Consider the following 17113-nt stretch of genomic DNA (forward strand, 5'->3'; position numbering starts at 1 on the left):
TAAGAATTGGCAACCTGGAGCAGTGCTGATAAAAACAAACCTTAAACAGCCCTCCAGTAGTTACAAAACATTTGAGACTCGGTGAAATAACAACAAAAGTTTTATTACTGTTTACAGTATGTTTCTACCTTCTTGATGGAAGAAAAAAAATGTGAACAATCTGCAACAAAAAAGACAAATAAATGCTGCAAAGCTTGACCTTTAAGCATACAGGAAGGCAGACAGCCAGGAGACTGCTACCTCTGCAGCTCCACCACCGCTTCTCTTACTGCTTCTGTGCAGAGTGTATCATTTGTTGGCCGGCAGCTTATTGCCCAGTACTTCTGAACTGCCATGCAGTCGTTCTCATGCCGTTCACTTTCCCTGCTGCGCAGTAGATCGGAAGTGCTGCACAGCTGTGCTCCCAGAACTTCATGAAGACAATTCGTGGCTCTTGTGTGGCTGCTTTATATTAGTGATAGATTATTATATCACACCTTCCACAATGACATCCATATGTCTGTGCCTCTCAGTGATCAATCAATTCTTCATGGGGGACAACCATCATCAGTTAAAAAAAATAAATAAATAAAATTGTCGCCAGTGCTGCCTTAAGTACTGTATGTGGTAAATTAAAGGCATACTGTCTTTATGGCTTGTAGGAGCTGGTTTCCTTATTACCATATTGTTTCCTTATGGCCCCCGGCAAGTTGTAAATCTGCACATGACTGTATTTTAATAATAACACGTCTCTTTCTTGTATTTTGGAATCAAACTATCTGCTTCTGAATTAAACAATTGTCCAGTTTATGAAAATGTACTAATTTTGGTTTAGGCTTGGTTTGTGGAAAATCAGGCCACGTAATTGGAGGGCTCCTCATGTTCATGTAATTTAAATTGGATTGGACCATAGATGTCATAACAAATGCACATTTTTGGATTTCAAATAAAATAGCATTAAAAATGTACTTGAGTATGAACAGAAAAATTTGACAAGCACATCTGGCAGTCTTTCCATACTTAAAAGATAAGATATTTCAATCATAGTTCACAAATGTTTTTAAAATATCTTTAAAAAGTATTAACCCCAAATACCTGTATATATTTCCACCTGTTTAGAACTGTTTATTTTTCACTTTTAATTTTGGCCTTATACGTTTCTACATTTCTGTCTGCGAAGGCAGCAAAATCTGGTAGGAACAGAGATCTGTCAGCTGTCTGCAACATTTAGCGTAACATTCTGTTAACATTTATGGCAGAAAAATGTAATAAGGTATCAAAAAATGGAATGACACTGGCACTGTGAGCATGAGACACATTAGTTTGTCTTGGCTTATGGCCCTTGCTATATAACGTTTTTATCTCCTGATCCCTATCATTCTCGTAGGGGTGTCATTAATTCATTCCATGGCAGTGTATAAATGGTGTGTCAGCACAAAAATGTTGCATACCCCCGTTTCCATGCTCACTTTGAGATGTATAAAAACTAAACTTGGTGTAAATCCGCTCACATTTTCACATCAGCCTCACACCATGCATACGCACGTTTCTGCTCACTTTTGCTTGATATAAGCTTTTATTTTTTCACATGGTGGGCTGTGACTCACCTTTTCACATCGACTTTGATATCTGAATACATCTTTTTTATTTTGGGCATTGTGTGACTTTTTGAACTTGAACTTTTGAGTGCTTCTGCCATGCTGTAGCACTCTACCATTTTCCTTTTTTTGTTTATACCCATGCTTAAGTCACCAAATAGTGTTTTTCCTTGCTTCCACTTCACTGAGCAGGACCTCCATTTCACATTTGCCGAAATTCTTCTTTTTGACATGTGCTTTTGCCATTGTCTTTTAACAAAACTCTGAATGGAAGGGGCTATTTATATTGATTTTCATATTCAAATATGCAAAATTCTTTGAGGAGCTGGGGTGGGGCTGAAGGTGTGTGCACATACGTTAAAATTCACCTTGTTTGGGATTTATAAAGGCGAAGTGCATGGAACTTTGCCTATGCGCAGTTTTTATACATCTGAATTTTTGTGTGTGTACGCACATTTCCAGTTATGTACGTATGCTATTTTTTAGTGTGAATTCTGCGCACAGCGTTTCTACTTGAGGCCACTGGTGACTTCCACAGATGGCTGGTACAGAAGGCTGAAGTTAAGGATTCTGTTATATGGGCATCCAAGAGGCTAGGTGAAACCTTAATGGTTTTCTGTTTCAGCTTGAAAATGTAAATCCACAAGGAAAGGCAGGCAGTGATTTTCGAAGCAGTGAAGAGCACTCTTTCTAGTTGTTCCCCTTGACTGCAAAAAGTGACCAAGAAGATCAAAACACTTTGTACTGTAACAACTGAACCTGTACAAATGTGTCTTTGATTCTTGTGACATCTGAACGTTTCCTCTGGCAAGCTTTTTTTTTTTTTTTAAATGTCAGGAGTGTTGATCTCCTGTATTAAATAAAGTATAGGAAATTGTGGTGTCTAAGAACTCTATGGTCTTTGCTACCTCTTCACCCTTGCCATTGATCAAGAAAAAAAAAAAAAGATGAGAATAATTTTGCTTTGGTTAAAGTCTACCACTAGTTCTTGTTTCCATGACAATTAATTCCAGATTATCAATGTGACGTCGTTGTCTAGTTCTGATACTCTGATTTTAACATTGTTAAAGAAGGACACCAGTGCTGTGTAATGTACCTGTAATGGCAGAGAGTCTATCCGAATGTGATGTCAAATCTCTTGATCGTCGGATGGTCTTCCAAATCATTTTCATTCAGCCAGGTTTCAGTAAATGCCATAATTCCAGCATCACTGTAATTGAATTGAAAGCATTGCACATGCTTGAAGTTTATTTACTTTATTATGAAGGGACTTAACATTTCCCATTATAGGCGTCGGTAAAGGAAGTCACAACTCCTCCCAGTTTTGGTCTTTCTTGAGTATCTCCTCTTTTCTTGTTACACAACTATTATAACAAATTACTATCAGTTATTTAAAATAGTAGTCAGATTCACTGAGATATCTGATTATAGATACATGTGTTCAGATAAAACGGGCATTCTCTGCTGTGTGTAATCGATGCTTGCTGATTAAGAGGAGTAAGTTAACAATACATATTCTGTATTTGTTGACTTCCCTGTAACACAGTTTGAATCACAGCTAACTCCCAGTAAGGAATAATAATAGCCATGTTGTAAGAAAAAAAAATATAATAAAACACAGAGCGAGACAATCCTGCTACCATTTGCTACAAGTGCAGCACCCTTTAGAGCTCCTTTACTTTTCCCCACAAAAATGTTTCCTTTGCATGTTGTTTCCTAAACACTTTTTCTGTTGCTCTTTTTCTCTTCCATACTCACATTTCCATTTATTGTTTTTTATCCAAAACACTTAATTTTTCTTTTGTACCTTTTCCTCCCCTAAAATAAATACTTTTTCACTTTTTCCTTCTCAAAAAAGACTCAAAACTAATTTGTTTCCTTAAGCCACCTTTACACCATCAATCTGATATGTGACCTGATCTCAGTTTTTTCACCTATCTGACACAGATTGGATTTGTTATAAAACTACATTTCCTGATTTTTTGAGATCTGATACATTTTGCTTTTTTTGAATTCTTTTAGAATTTTAACTCACTCGTGTCCTATCTGAGTCGGGCTGAATTTGCTCTCTAGGTTGTAGCTGGATTACATCATAACATGCAACACATTGAAAGGAGACGTGAACATGGGGCTAGCATCCATGCCGATACTGAAATGTTATTTGTCTCATTCTGAAGTTCTCCAGCCATTGGGACTTATCGAACAGTTAAGGATATAGTCACACTCTGTTATATTAATCAATCAATCAACATTTATTTATATAGCACATATTCATACAAAAAAAATGTAGCTCAAAGTGCTTTACAAAATGAATAGAAAAATAGAAGACACAATAAAAAATAAACATAAGTCAACATTAATTAACATAGAATAAGTAAGGTCCGATGGCCAGGGTGGACAGAAAAAACAAAAAACTCCAAAGGCTGGAGAAAAAATAAAATCTGTAGGGGTTCCAGACCACGAGACCGCCCAGTCCCCTCTGGGCAATCTACCTAACATAAGTCAAACAGTCCTCTTTGTATTCAGGGTTTTCATGGAAGGACCTGATGATGATGGTCACGTAGACTTCTAGCTTTCAGTCCATCAATGTTGGTGCATCATGATGCTTTGAGTAGGTGGTGGTGGCGCAGGCCGCCACCACAAAGAAACCGGAAAAAGAAACAGAAGAGAGAATTGGGGTCAGTACGGATTTTGGAGCCAATGTGAATAGTTATTATGAAGAATTGAACATGCAGAGTATCCGGATTAAGTTAAAGTGAAGTTATGAAAAGGCCATGTTAAAGTAATGTGTTTTCAGCAGTGTTTTAAAGTGCTCCACTGTATTAGCCAGGCGAATTCCTATTGGCAGGCTATTCCAGATTTTAGGTGCATAACAGCAGAAGTCCGCCTCACCACTTCTTTTAAGTTTAGCTTTTGGAATTCTAAGGAGACACTCATTTGAAGATCTAAGGTTACGATTTGGAATATAACGTGTCAGGCATTCCGATATATAAGATGGAGCGAGATTATTTAAGGCTTTATAAACCATAAGCAGAATTTTAAAGTCAATCCTGAAAGACACAGGCAACCAGTGTAGTGACATCAAAACTGGAGAAATGTGTTCGGATTTTCTTTTCCCAGTTAGGATTCTAGCAGCTGCATTCTGCACTCGTTGCAAGTGATTTATGTCTTTTTTGGGTAGTCCTGAGAGGAGTGCGTTACAGTAATCTAGTCGACTGAAAACAAAAGCGTGAATTAATTTCTCAGCATCTTTCAATGATATAAGAGATCTAACTTTAGCTATGTTTCTTAAGTGAAAAAATGCTGTCCTAGTGGTCTGATGAATATGCGATTTAAAATTCAGATTACAGTCAACGGTTACCCCTAAATTTTTTACTTCCGTTTTAACTTTTAATCCTAGTGCATCAAGTTTATTTCTGATAACCTCATTGAATCCATTATTGCCAATTACTAAAATTTCAGTTTTCTCTTTATTTAGTTTGAGAAAATTACTATTCATCCATTCAGAAATACCAGTATATTAATATTATATTAATTATAATAATATTATATTATATTAATATGCTGCTATGCACAAACCTCTGCATATTTTACCTTTCTTTAGACAGAGAGACCTTTATTTGTCCCCAGGAGGAACAACAGAAACTCTTTAGATGAATATATATATACTAGGTGGCTTTGCCCCCTGCTCACTTCGCTCACCAACCCCTACTACGTGCTGGCCACTTCGCATCTCTGCCGCTTGCGTTGTGAAGTGTGTGTGGGGGCTGAACACACACTAAGGAGATGTGGTCGGATCAGCTGCTGGCTTGCTGCCGCCAATCTACATGTTATGCTTGTCGCGCTGTGTGTCGATCATTTAAAAGCCTGTACAGCAGCTGTCCTTTTGTTTCACTACCTTGTCTCGCGGGACGTTAAAGTGTCTCCGACAAAATCACGTATCATCTCCTTCCAAGTCTTCCAAGATCTTTTTTATAATAGAGAGATATATATACATGCATACCATGGTCTGAACTCACACAGTGAAGAATTATGCAGACATATTGCTGTTGGTATAAAGGGCCCCCAGCAGCACTTCTTGACACACTTCTGCTGAATAATTCTTTGGACAAAAGTCCTCAGTGTTAGTGTGTCAGAGAGAGGATATGCAGCATTTTTCATGACGGCACTCACTTTTGTTTTCATTCTCTCATTCCCTATTTCCTCCAGAGGGTCCAGAGTGCATCCTATAACTGAGCCTGCCGTTTAATTAGCTTGTTGATTCAGTGGGCCTCTCCTGAAGTGATGTTACCAGCCCATCACACCGCATTTCACAGTTATTGAAGCCGCCATGCTCCTGGGAAGATTCAAAGCTTTAGAAACCGTTTTACCCCCTTGCCCCTCTTCACAATTTGATCACTGAGGTCTACAGAGAGTTCCTTGATTCTGATAGCTTGGTTTTTGTCCTGACATACAGTGAGAATTGGGGGGACCTGATATACACAGGTGTGTGCATTTCAAAACGATTGTCCAATCAATTCAATTTGCCACGAGTGGAATCCAATCAAGTTCTAGATGTATCTCAAGGAGAAGTAAAGCAAACAGGATGCATCTGACCCCACGCTGGAGTGCCATCACAGTGGTCTGAATACTTATGAATGAGAGATTTCAATTTTTGATTTTTAGAACAATCTAGACGAGAACAGGCCATTCAGCCCAACAAAGCTCGCCAGTCCTATCCACTTATTTCTTCCAAAAAACATCAAGTCGAGTTTTGAAAGTCCCTAATACATTTTAATACATTTACCTTTCTGAAAACATATTTTAACTTTGCCATTATAGGTAATTAAGTGTAGATTGATGGGCCAAAAAGGCAAATGTATCTTATTTAAAATTAAATCTAAAGCAATATAAAGTGTGTTGAAAGTGAAGGGAAGTCTTCTTTCTTGCACTGTATCTCTATTCTTCTCTGAATGTAGGTAGAGGGAATGATATATATTAAAAATAGCAGCGGCCCTAGCACTGACCCCTGTGGAACACCACTCTTAACATCGGCCAGTTCTGATGAGGTTCCTCGCACCTTCACCCTCTGCTTCCTGTGTCTGAGCCAATTCTGCACCCATCTACAAATATCGCCCTGAACTCCCACCTCTTTTAACTTGATGCCCAACCTCTCATGTGGCACCTTATCAAATGCTTTCTGAAAGTCAAGATAAATAATATCATAAGCTCCACTTTGATCGTATGCTTTTGTTGCTTCCTCATACAATTCCAGCATGTTACTAAAACACGACCTCCCTCTTTTAAACCCATTCAGAAAAACTCCTGTACTTGCTATGCGCTGTTCAATCTTATCCTTAATAATTCCTTCCATTATATTATTTTTCCTGTGATGCATGTTAAGCTTATTGGCCTATAGTTGCTTGGATCTGCCTGGTCACCCTTTGTATATAACGTGGTAATATTTGCCATTTTCCAGTCCTTTGGAATCTCTCCAGTGCACAGTGACTTCCTAAAAATATGTGTCAAGTGTTTATATATGTACACACTCACCTAAAAAATAGTAATTATTATCTGGTCCTGGTGATTTGTTTGATTTCAGACTATTTAATCTGAACAGCATTTCTCCCTCTACAATTTCTAAATCACTCAGAACCTCCTTAGTAGTCCCTGTTACCGCTGGCAGTTTATCCACTTCCTCACTTGTAAAGACCCCCGAAAAATGCAAGTTTAGAGCATCCACTATTTCACTGTTTGTTTCTTTTAATTTCTCTTTACTTTTCCTGATGCACTTCACCTCCTCCTTGACTTCTCTTTTATTACTAAAATCCTGAAAGAATCTTTTAGGGTCGTCTTTCACCTCATCTGCTATATTTCTCTCCAGCTGTCTTTTCTCTTTCACAGTTCATTTTGGAGTTATAAGTCTTAAACACCTTATACAGCTGTTTTTTTTCTTTTTCAGCTTCTTTTTTAGCTCTTTATTAACCCACTGTGGAGTTTTAAAAATTTTCTATTAATTCTAAATTTAGGTCTGTACCTGTCATGCATTACCTGTTAAACATTTTTAAACCTGTTCCACTACTCCTCAAGTTTCTCCACTCTTAACAGGTTATCCCAGTCTATCCTCCTTACGCTTTGCCGCATTTGCTCAAAATTTGCCCTACCAAAGTTAAACTTAGCAATTTTAGTCTTTACATTCACATTCTTACAAAACATTAAGAACTGTATTATATTATATTCACTTGACCCCAGTGGTTCAATCACCTCTGCAATGTCAATTCTGTCCTGATTATTACAAAATACTAATTCACACCGTGTTGGTGCTTTAACATATTGTGTTAGAAAACAGTCACTGATTACTTCTAAAAACTCTGCCATTACAAGGTTATCCTAGCTAATGTTCAGATAGTTAAAGACCCCCATGACTATAATATCCCCCTTTCATCTTCTTCTTCTTCTTCTTCTTCTTTCAGCAGCTCCTGTTAGGGGTTGCCACAGCGGATCATCTTGTTCCATATCTTTCTGTCGTCTGCATCTTGCTTTGTTACACCCATCACCTGCATGTCCTCTCTCACAACATCCATAAACCGTCGCTTAGGTCTTCCTCTTTTCCTCTTCCCTGGCAGCTCTATCCTTAGCACCCTTCTCCTAATATACCCAGCATCTCTCCTCTGCACATGTCCAAATCAGTGCAATCTCACCTCTCTGACTTTGTCTCCCAACCGTCCAACTTGAGCTGACCCTCTACTGTACTCATTTCTAATCCTCCTGTCACACCCAATGCAAATTTTAGCATCTTTAACTCTGCCTCCTCCAGCTCTAGTCAGTGCCACCATCTCCAACCCATATAACATAGCTGGTCTCACTACCCTCCTGTAGAAGCATCCCTTTCACTCTTGCTGATACTCGTCTGTCACAAATTACTCCTGACACTCTTCTCCACCCATTCCACCCTGCCTGCACCCTCTTCTTCACCTCTCTTCCACAATCCCCATTACTCTGTACTGTTGTAAACTTGCCTGTTTAATATTACTAAAAAGATGTGTGTTGAAGTTACTGTCTGCATTGGTGGTCTATAACACACTACTATTATAAGACCTCTTTCCCTAATGCTTTCCAGGTGAAGCCACATGTCTTCAACTAAGATGGGGCTCATCTTCAAACTGAAAAGGACTTGCATTTAAATTCTGTTTGACATAAGCAGCAACCCCACCTCATTTTCTGTTCTTACTACCCTTCCTAAAACAATGCGTATCCCTGTTATTTAGCCAGGTTTCTGTTATTGCTATAATATCATAATTATGTTCCGCTACATACAACTCCAACTCACTTGTTTTATTTCTGATACTTCTAGCATTAAGGTAAGCTATTTTTAATGTGTTACTCCTTCTATATTTAGAAGTTTGAATAGAATTACATTACTAGGCATTCCCTAGTTTAAAGAATCCTCGACTAACCTACTCATACGCCTCCCCAACACATTGGTGCCATTCTGGTTCAGATGTAACCCGTCATGGTTGAACGTGTCCTATCTGTTCCAAAAGGAGCCCCAATGCCACCATAAATCTCTACCTTTCTACCCTGCACCAAGATTTGATTCTTCAGGGACCTGTAATCTGTACTAACCTCTAATATTCTCTACTGTCTTTTCCGGTTCTTCTGTGGTGACTGTTGTCACCACTGATACCTGATCAAGGCAGCAAGCAGCCCCCAGAGATGATGGAATGAAGGTGGGTATTTCAGCTTTCCACAAGACTACCTTCATCTTGTGAAGCAAGAAAACTAAGAGGTTTGATTTAAGAACATTTATGTTAGGTAGATTGCCTAGTGGGGCTAGGCGTCTTTTGGCCTTGGAACCCCTGCAGATTTTGGTTTTTTTTTTTTGATTGTTTTTTCTGTCCTCCAAACCATCTGACCTTACCTTGTTTTGTTGCTACTTATTTTTTAATATTATTGCCTAATCTTTTCTTCTACCACTGCTTTTGATTTATTGTAAAGCACTTTGAGCTACATTGTTGTATGAAAATGTGCTATAGAAATAAATGTTGTTTTTAAAAGTATAATCAACTCTCTTTTAAGAAGTTAAGTTACACAGGGGCCTGTCAGGGTCCTAATTCTGCCTTAGCTAGGACAATGGAATATGAGGGGTTGAATCTTTATGCGGTGACATTATAGAAATGTTGAAAAAATCATGAAGAAGTGAAGATTCTAGGTGTTATTTTAAAATCCATACTTTAATAAGACAAGATATCCAAAACTTTTTCTTCACACAGTCATCAAGACATGGAGCAAAACATCAAGCAGTGTAGTAGACAGGAGTAATTTGAAGACGTTTATGTTTTGACTTCATGATATTTTACAAATGTGAGGATATAGGAATTATCTAGAATATTTAAATATATATAAATATATGTTTATTTTTTTCCCTACCCAATCGGTGAGCAGGTTTGGCCAGTTTTTCATTGTGTTTTATAAGTAAAAAGCCATTCCAAAAGACTAGATAAATGTATCTTTGTAAAATCAAAATTATTTTTCAGCCAAATGAAATCTGAAAACATAAAAAAAAAAATGTCAAGAATAAAGCATTTCAGAAATCTTTCAGAATAAAGCATCAGTTTATTACTTTTTCTTAACAGTATTTATGTTATAAAAATATGTATGCAATCAGTCATTTTGTTTAGTTAACTTGTGTTTTCCATAAATAATTTTGCTGCTGCCAGTCACAATATGAAGTAAAGCTGCTTTCTTTACCAGTGCTATTGAGGTTGTTAACTTGAAATTTTCACTTTGCACCTTGTTTTCTGAAAACTGGTTGAGGTTGGCATCTCTATCCAGCAGGGGTTGTTAGCTCCCTTGTTTGGAATAAGTTATTTTTGTAATAGTGGCATGTTACATAACCTGAAACTATACAGATAATAATATTAAAAGGCGATACCCCTCCCTTAGTGATATGGCGGTAAGAAATCACATATGAGAAATAACTTTGCTTTGTTTAATGATGACTTACGCGGCATAGCAGACGAAGGAAGCCATGACAGGAACCCGGTTCGGGAGCGGGGGCCTGATGTATAGAGTCTTCCATTTTCGTCGCTGCGTTGGAAGGATTTTCAGGATTGGATGACGTTATCTCCCATCCGTCTGTTGGCTTCAAAGGTATGCTGGGCAATGTTCCAAGGGTCTTTCTTTATGTGCAGATCCCCCACTTTGGTGAATCATGCCATTCCAAACAAGGCAAAGAGGATACAGTTTCATGCTGACTTTGACATACAAAAATAGTATACAATGCTCATTTTGCAGTTTTCCCTGTCTTGTCTTCTAATGCTTGCCTAGCAGTTCTAAATGATGAGCCCCTGTGCTAAATCTGGCTTTGTATTAGCTGTGAATATGAGTAGAAAGAAAAGTAGATTTCTAAAATATTTGTACAGAGCACAGTGACATATTAAACATATACACTTATTACAGCATCACATGACTTTTCCTCCAATTGTTCGTTCATTTATTTGGACAGTCATGGCATGTGCTTGTGATCAAAAATTTTGCAGTTTGTTATCTCCAGTGAGTCAGTTATAGCAATCTGCAGTGAGCCAAGATTTTGTCTTAAAGTCACCTGTTTGTGCAAAAACTGACATCCAATGAGCACTCAGCCAGATGTACAATGCATACACATCACAGCTGCAAGGAAAGACAGACAGCAGGTGTTTGGACCACACAAACAGAAGAAAGGCTTATCTGCCTGATGTCTCACATTTATTGTACCACAAAAAATGGCTGAGAATGCGGCTGAACTCACCATACAGGAAAAACATCCATTCAGTCACTGGCACTGTCAGGCAGCAAATGAATTGGGTATCAAAATGTGGAGAGCTCACAATACTTTGGAAGTTTGTCATGTCATTTTCATTCCCTTGTGACATCCAATTGTGTAACCTGACATCATCAAGTTAACAAGATCCAGTAACCACATTCATTAAGTGTGACATGTTCTTCAACTAGAATTTTTGTAGTCGCTTACAAGTCATTTAGTGATTAGTTTGCCAAGTCAAAGTGAAAGTCTCGTTGTGGTTCCTCTACTGGTAACTGAACATACAAAATCTCTGCTTCTCTCGGCATGGTCTTTGTTATTCTTTCTGGAACAGCATCAATCGAGATTTGATTTAGGGCCACATAAGTCTGCAGGACTTCTGTGTCTTGGAAAGATTTTGCAAAGTCAATTAACCCATTTTCATCTTTATTTTGTGCAGCATGAATTCCATGTCCTGAGTCCACCAAGACATGAGAGCTCTTATCAGTGCAATCGTGAAGCACTGAAATGTTGCTCTCAACTAAATACTCACTGGTTAATAAAATCTGCTGAGAGAAAGAAACTTTTGTAGAAAGATGCTTTGTGTGACTTGTTGTAGTTGGCAATAATAACATGGGATGGTCACATTGAGGGTCCAGAGACAAATCTGGGAAACTTGGTTGGCTTGGCGACATCGTGTGTTTCAGAGTGTCAACATTCAACTCACAATTTTGAAGGCAGTGATGATGAGGAGGCAACACATTCCAATGTTCTTCTTTCTGTAAAAGATTATTTTTTAGTTAATAAAGATCTAGTTACAGATAAGGGAAAGACATAATATAATATAATATTCTCCAACTTAACTCAATTCAGGATCACACACTCCAGAGCCAATCCCAACACCACTGGGCTCCTGGAAATACTGTGCACCAGTATCTCACAAAGACAGCCTACTCACACCGCTACTCTTACAGGGACAATTTCAAATTGCCAATCAACTTATCACACACATGTTATGTTAGGGAAACCAAAGCAGCCATGGAACAATGACCAGGCTTGGGATTCAAACCCAGAATGCTGTATTTGTGAGACAGTTTTTCATTTTGTCTTGTTTTTTACTTTTTACATGGCTATGTACATACTGAAGACACAGTGGCTTAGACCACTGGTACTCAAAGTGTTTTGTACACAGGACCATTTTTCTAAAGTCAAATCTAAAAACAGACCACTTGAGTCTGACAGGCATCTTTTAGAGCAACTCTAGTGTATAATATCAGCAGTGATGAGTGAACACTGAATTACTGAAATGTTCAGGAACTTCGCCAAATTCCATGAAATGCACTAAACTCAGTGAACAAGGAGGAGATAAACTAGTTTTGAATGGATTATAATGGTGCAAAGGTCTTTTAAGTGTCCCAGAGAGCTAGGGAAGCATCTGCCAACTTATTATAGCCAAAATATTTACCTGAGTTGTGAGGGAGTGGTGCCCATTGTACCACCGTGCTTCACACAACAAAAGACGCAGACAGAACAATAACCACAAACAAAATACAACAAATGGCTGCAAAATGGCAATAAGTATAAAAAGTATATATATATATATATATATATATACATTGTAGCATGCAGCTGGGGCCCTTGCCTGGCCGGGATGCCTTCACACTGGGAGGACCAGGGGAGCAAGCGTGGCCAGAGCATTACTTCCCCCAGTACACTAGATGGCAACCCCCCTGGGTTGCAGTGGTGCCTCGGACTCCCACAGGGCTTCATGGGAGTTGGAGTTTGGTGCAGCCCTGTTGGGTTTCGCAGGCTCCGCCAGGGGGTGCTGCAGCGGGAGCTGCTGAGCCCATATGTGCAGTTCTTCCACCACACCCGGAAGTGCTGCCGGAAATAAATAATCAAGCACCTGGAGCACTTCCGGGTGCATTATAAAAGGAGCCAGCAGCCACTACTTGAGAAGCCAGAGTCAGGAGGAGGAGGACAAAGCTTCACCAGAGGAGTGGAGGAGAAGGAAAAGAGTGAAGGAAGAGAATATTGTGTTTGTGCTGTGCTTGTGCTGGGACTGTGTTGAACTTGCGGGAACGGGAAAGGCATTGCCCACAAGGTAAAAGAAAATAAAAATCAGTGTGTGCCTTGAACTTGTGTTCCACGCTTGTCTGTGTCAGGTACAGGTGGCAGTGCCAGCCTGGGTGGTCCACAAAAAATAAATAAATATTGTATATATATATATATATATAAATATAAATATAGGGTGGCGCAGTGGGTAGCACTGCTGCCTCACAGTTAGGAGACCCGGGTTCACTTCCTCCCTACGTGGAGTTTGCATGTTCTCCCCGTGTCTGCGCGGGTTGTCCTCCGGGTGCTTCAGTTTCCTCCAACAGTCCAAAGACATGCAGGTTAGGTGCATTGGCGATTCTAAATTGTCCCTAGTGGGTGCTTGGCGTGTGTGTGTGCGCCCTGCGGTGAGCTGGTGCCCTGCCTGGGGTTTGTTTCCTGCCTTGTGCCCTGTGTTGGCTGGGATTGGCTCCGGCAGACCCCCGTGACCCTGTAGTTAGGATATAGCGGGTTGGATAATGGATGGATGGATATATATATATTGTGGAAAGCCGGCCCCCTGACACAGACAGACAGACAGCCTGCTTCACCAACTGTCTCTTTCTCTGTCGAATCCACTCCCCTCCTCATAAGCTCTGTCTCCTTCCTCCCATTCCAGCTCATCTACTGTAGGGAGGCAACCCCTTCTATAGTTACCCAGAGGGGCTCCAAGTTCTCTGTCCAACAACACTTCCTGGTGTGGCGGAAGTGTCAGGTGAGCACCTAGAAGCACTCCGGGTGCCCCTGGGATTTCATCTGGCAGCACTTCCTGGTGTGGCAGAAGTGCTGTCATCCAGGGTTCCAGCAACGTCCGGGCGCCCCCTGGCGGTGGCCACGTCCTCCCATAGAGATGAGCTTCCCAGCTCTGTTCTGATGGCCCCCAAGCAGACCAGGGCGGCTGCCCTCTTGTGGCCCAGGGAAGGTATTATCCCTCTTGTGAACTGACCAGGCGTCCCGGCTGGGAAGGATCCCCATCTGTCTGCCACAATATATATACACACATTTTGAGAACCCCTGGTTTAGACATTTGAATGTAAGCAACAAGGTTTACACTTCATTCCACAGTAACTTACTCACAGTGTAACTCTGAATTGGTCATTTACACCAATTGAAAAAGAAAAACATGGAAATAATTGCATTATATGTCAGTACGTGTAAAATGTAATAAAGGTGCTATATAAAATTTTATTTAATTTTTGTTTAGTTATGAATTGCTGTTCTTGTATTATTTACACAGGTAGCATTAGTATTATCATGTTCACAGAGTAGAGTGAATTCTTGTACATCATGCCACTACGTTAACCAATCATTGTCTAACCAAATGTAATGACTGGCATGAAATTAATGAGAAAGAAATCTAACACTCTCACTCTAAAATCTCTAGATTAACATAAATGACAAAAACTGAAACTAAATGAAATTCAGCTCTGTAATCCTCCACTTTGGAGATTACTTAAGTCAGGCACCGCGTGGATCGCAAAGTACTACTAAGGGGCAAAACTTTTTAACGCAGGGCCCGAGAGAGAGAGAGAGAGAGAGAGAAACCCAAATTATAAATCAAAGTTCACGTGTTTATGAGGGCATGGATGGATTGTGATATGGGGATAAAAAATCCAGAACTTGCAAATAATCATAATTTGGAACTGTTCCATTCTGATGATGCCCATGTGCCTGCAGGAGGATTTTGTTGTAAACTGAAATTACTGGAATTGTTTGACTTGGTTAAGGTTTAACAATTGGTCTTGGATTTAGAACTCTTGTTTGATTTGGTTAATGTTTAACAACTGGTTTTAAGAACCTTTTGTCAAATATAAAAACATTTATTTGAGTTGTACATTTGGATAATAATTATTTACCGAGTGCTTTTAAAGTTTTGCTTACAATAAGGAGAACAAGGAGACATGACTCAGCAGTAGAGTCAGTACGTCAGTAAAATTCTTGCCTCTTGGGCGGATCCTACCTTGTGTTCTGGTGAGGACAGATGTCAAGGTGAGTTAAGGTAAATGTGGGGGTGCCCCCAGGATTGGTGCTGGGTTCTCTTCTCTCCATGCACTACCTCTCTAGGAGATAACATCCAGTCCCATGTTTTCACATATCAGTGCTTTCAAAGACAGGACCTTCTTGTTATCCCAGCCAGCCCATCTATTCAACACATTACTTATGTTCAGCTCAGTTCATTATCACTACCAAGTCAATATGCAACCTTAAGGTGGTAATCAATGACCAGCCACTGCATTGCAACTGTTTCTCATTCATGCATATTCTCTCTTAATAACACCCACAAGATCATCCATCCTGTGTTTGATGAAGTATGTGGCACACCTTTTGGTTCAGGTATCGGTCTTGTCACATCTGGAATACTTAACTGTGTACTGGTGAAGGTACCTACTTGTGATACCAATCCACTGCAAATGATTCAAAATGCAGCAGCACATCTTGTGCTCAGCCAGCCAAGATGGGTGCATGTCAGTCCTCTTTTCAGGTTACTACACTGGCTCCCTGTGGCAGCAGGCAGTATTCCTGATGTTTGTCTACAGAATAAGTGGGTCAGCACCTATGAGACAACTGTGAGGTTAACTGCTCCTTCTAGTCCACTCAGGTCTGCTAGTGAATGGCGTGTGGTGATGTCACCTCTGCCTGGCATCAGATCTCAATACAGATTCTTTTCAGGTGTAGTTCTGAGCTACCCACCTCCATTCAAACTGCTGACTGTCTCAATGTTTTTAAGAAGCTTTTGAAGACTCTCTTGTTCTTTGAATATCTGTCTAATCAATAATGACTTTGATTGGTTCTTTTAACTAAGAGAAGATCAACTGATTTTGCACTCTGTTTGGTTTAAAGCTCTTCACTTGTAATGATTAATTTTGTAGCCTTGTCCTCTAACACTTGTTCCAAAACCGTCCCCCAGACTACTCCATTATGTTGACCTCTTTGGTATGTCACAAAATCATCTGCTAAGCAAATAAATGTAAATGCAATAGAGATGTGGGGTGATATCCTCAATAAAGTCTGTGTATCGTGTATTCTTTAGTGAAACCTTAATATATATGAGCAAGACTGCATCTTGGCCGCTGAAGCCCCAACTGCCTAGTGGGCATACTATGGGCTAATGATCTGCGAGTCAGGTAACCAGAAATGCGAACATATAGAATTAAAAGGGGCAGCGCGGTGGTGCAGTGGTTCGCTTCCCGGGTTCTCCCTGTGTGGAGTTTGCATGTTCTCCCCGTGTCTGCGTGGGTTTCCTGTGGTGGGTTGGCACCCTGCCCAGGATTGGTTCCAGCCTTGTGCCCTGTGTTGGCTGGGATTGGCTCCAGCAGACCCCCATGACCCTGTGTTCGGATTCAGTGGGTTGGAAAATGGGGGGACGGATGGATAGAATTAAGAAATAGACTGTGTATAGTGTATAAGTCGCTTTGGAAAAAAAGCATCTGATAAGTCAATAGATGTTCAGTAAATGTAAACTTGCAGTAGTGGTGAGAGGACACATCCATTAATATGGTCTGTGGCCAGTGTAATCTTGGAAGAAACAAGCCTATATGAGCAAACCCCGTGGATTTCCAATGGCTGACAATCCTTGTTTCTAGTATGCAGAAATATGAACACACAGGTTTAATCAATAGTTTGTGAGTGATGTAGTCATCGGTGAAGCAGCACTATAGGTAAAGATGTACCTTAGTAGATA

At 39.8% G+C, this 17113-nt stretch overlaps 1 protein-coding gene across 2 annotated transcripts in view; it reads right to left on the reverse strand.

The window, feature by feature from the left end:
* Nucleotides 1-10916: 10916 nt before the first annotated feature.
* Nucleotides 10917-17113, reverse strand: part of LOC120532609 (interleukin-6 receptor subunit beta-like) — a 77346-nt gene continuing 71149 nt past the window's right edge. For both annotated transcript variants that reach the window (XM_039758759.1, XM_039758758.1), the window contains one exon: nucleotides 10917-12116. In XM_039758759.1, the coding sequence (XP_039614693.1) occupies nucleotides 11583-12116 (534 nt within the window). In that variant the 3' untranslated portion in view covers nucleotides 10917-11582. The remainder of the gene's footprint in view (nucleotides 12117-17113) is intronic.

Source organism: Polypterus senegalus, chromosome 7 (genome assembly GCF_016835505.1).
Source record: "Polypterus senegalus isolate Bchr_013 chromosome 7, ASM1683550v1, whole genome shotgun sequence".
Lineage (NCBI taxonomy): Eukaryota > Metazoa > Chordata > Cladistia > Polypteriformes > Polypteridae > Polypterus > Polypterus senegalus.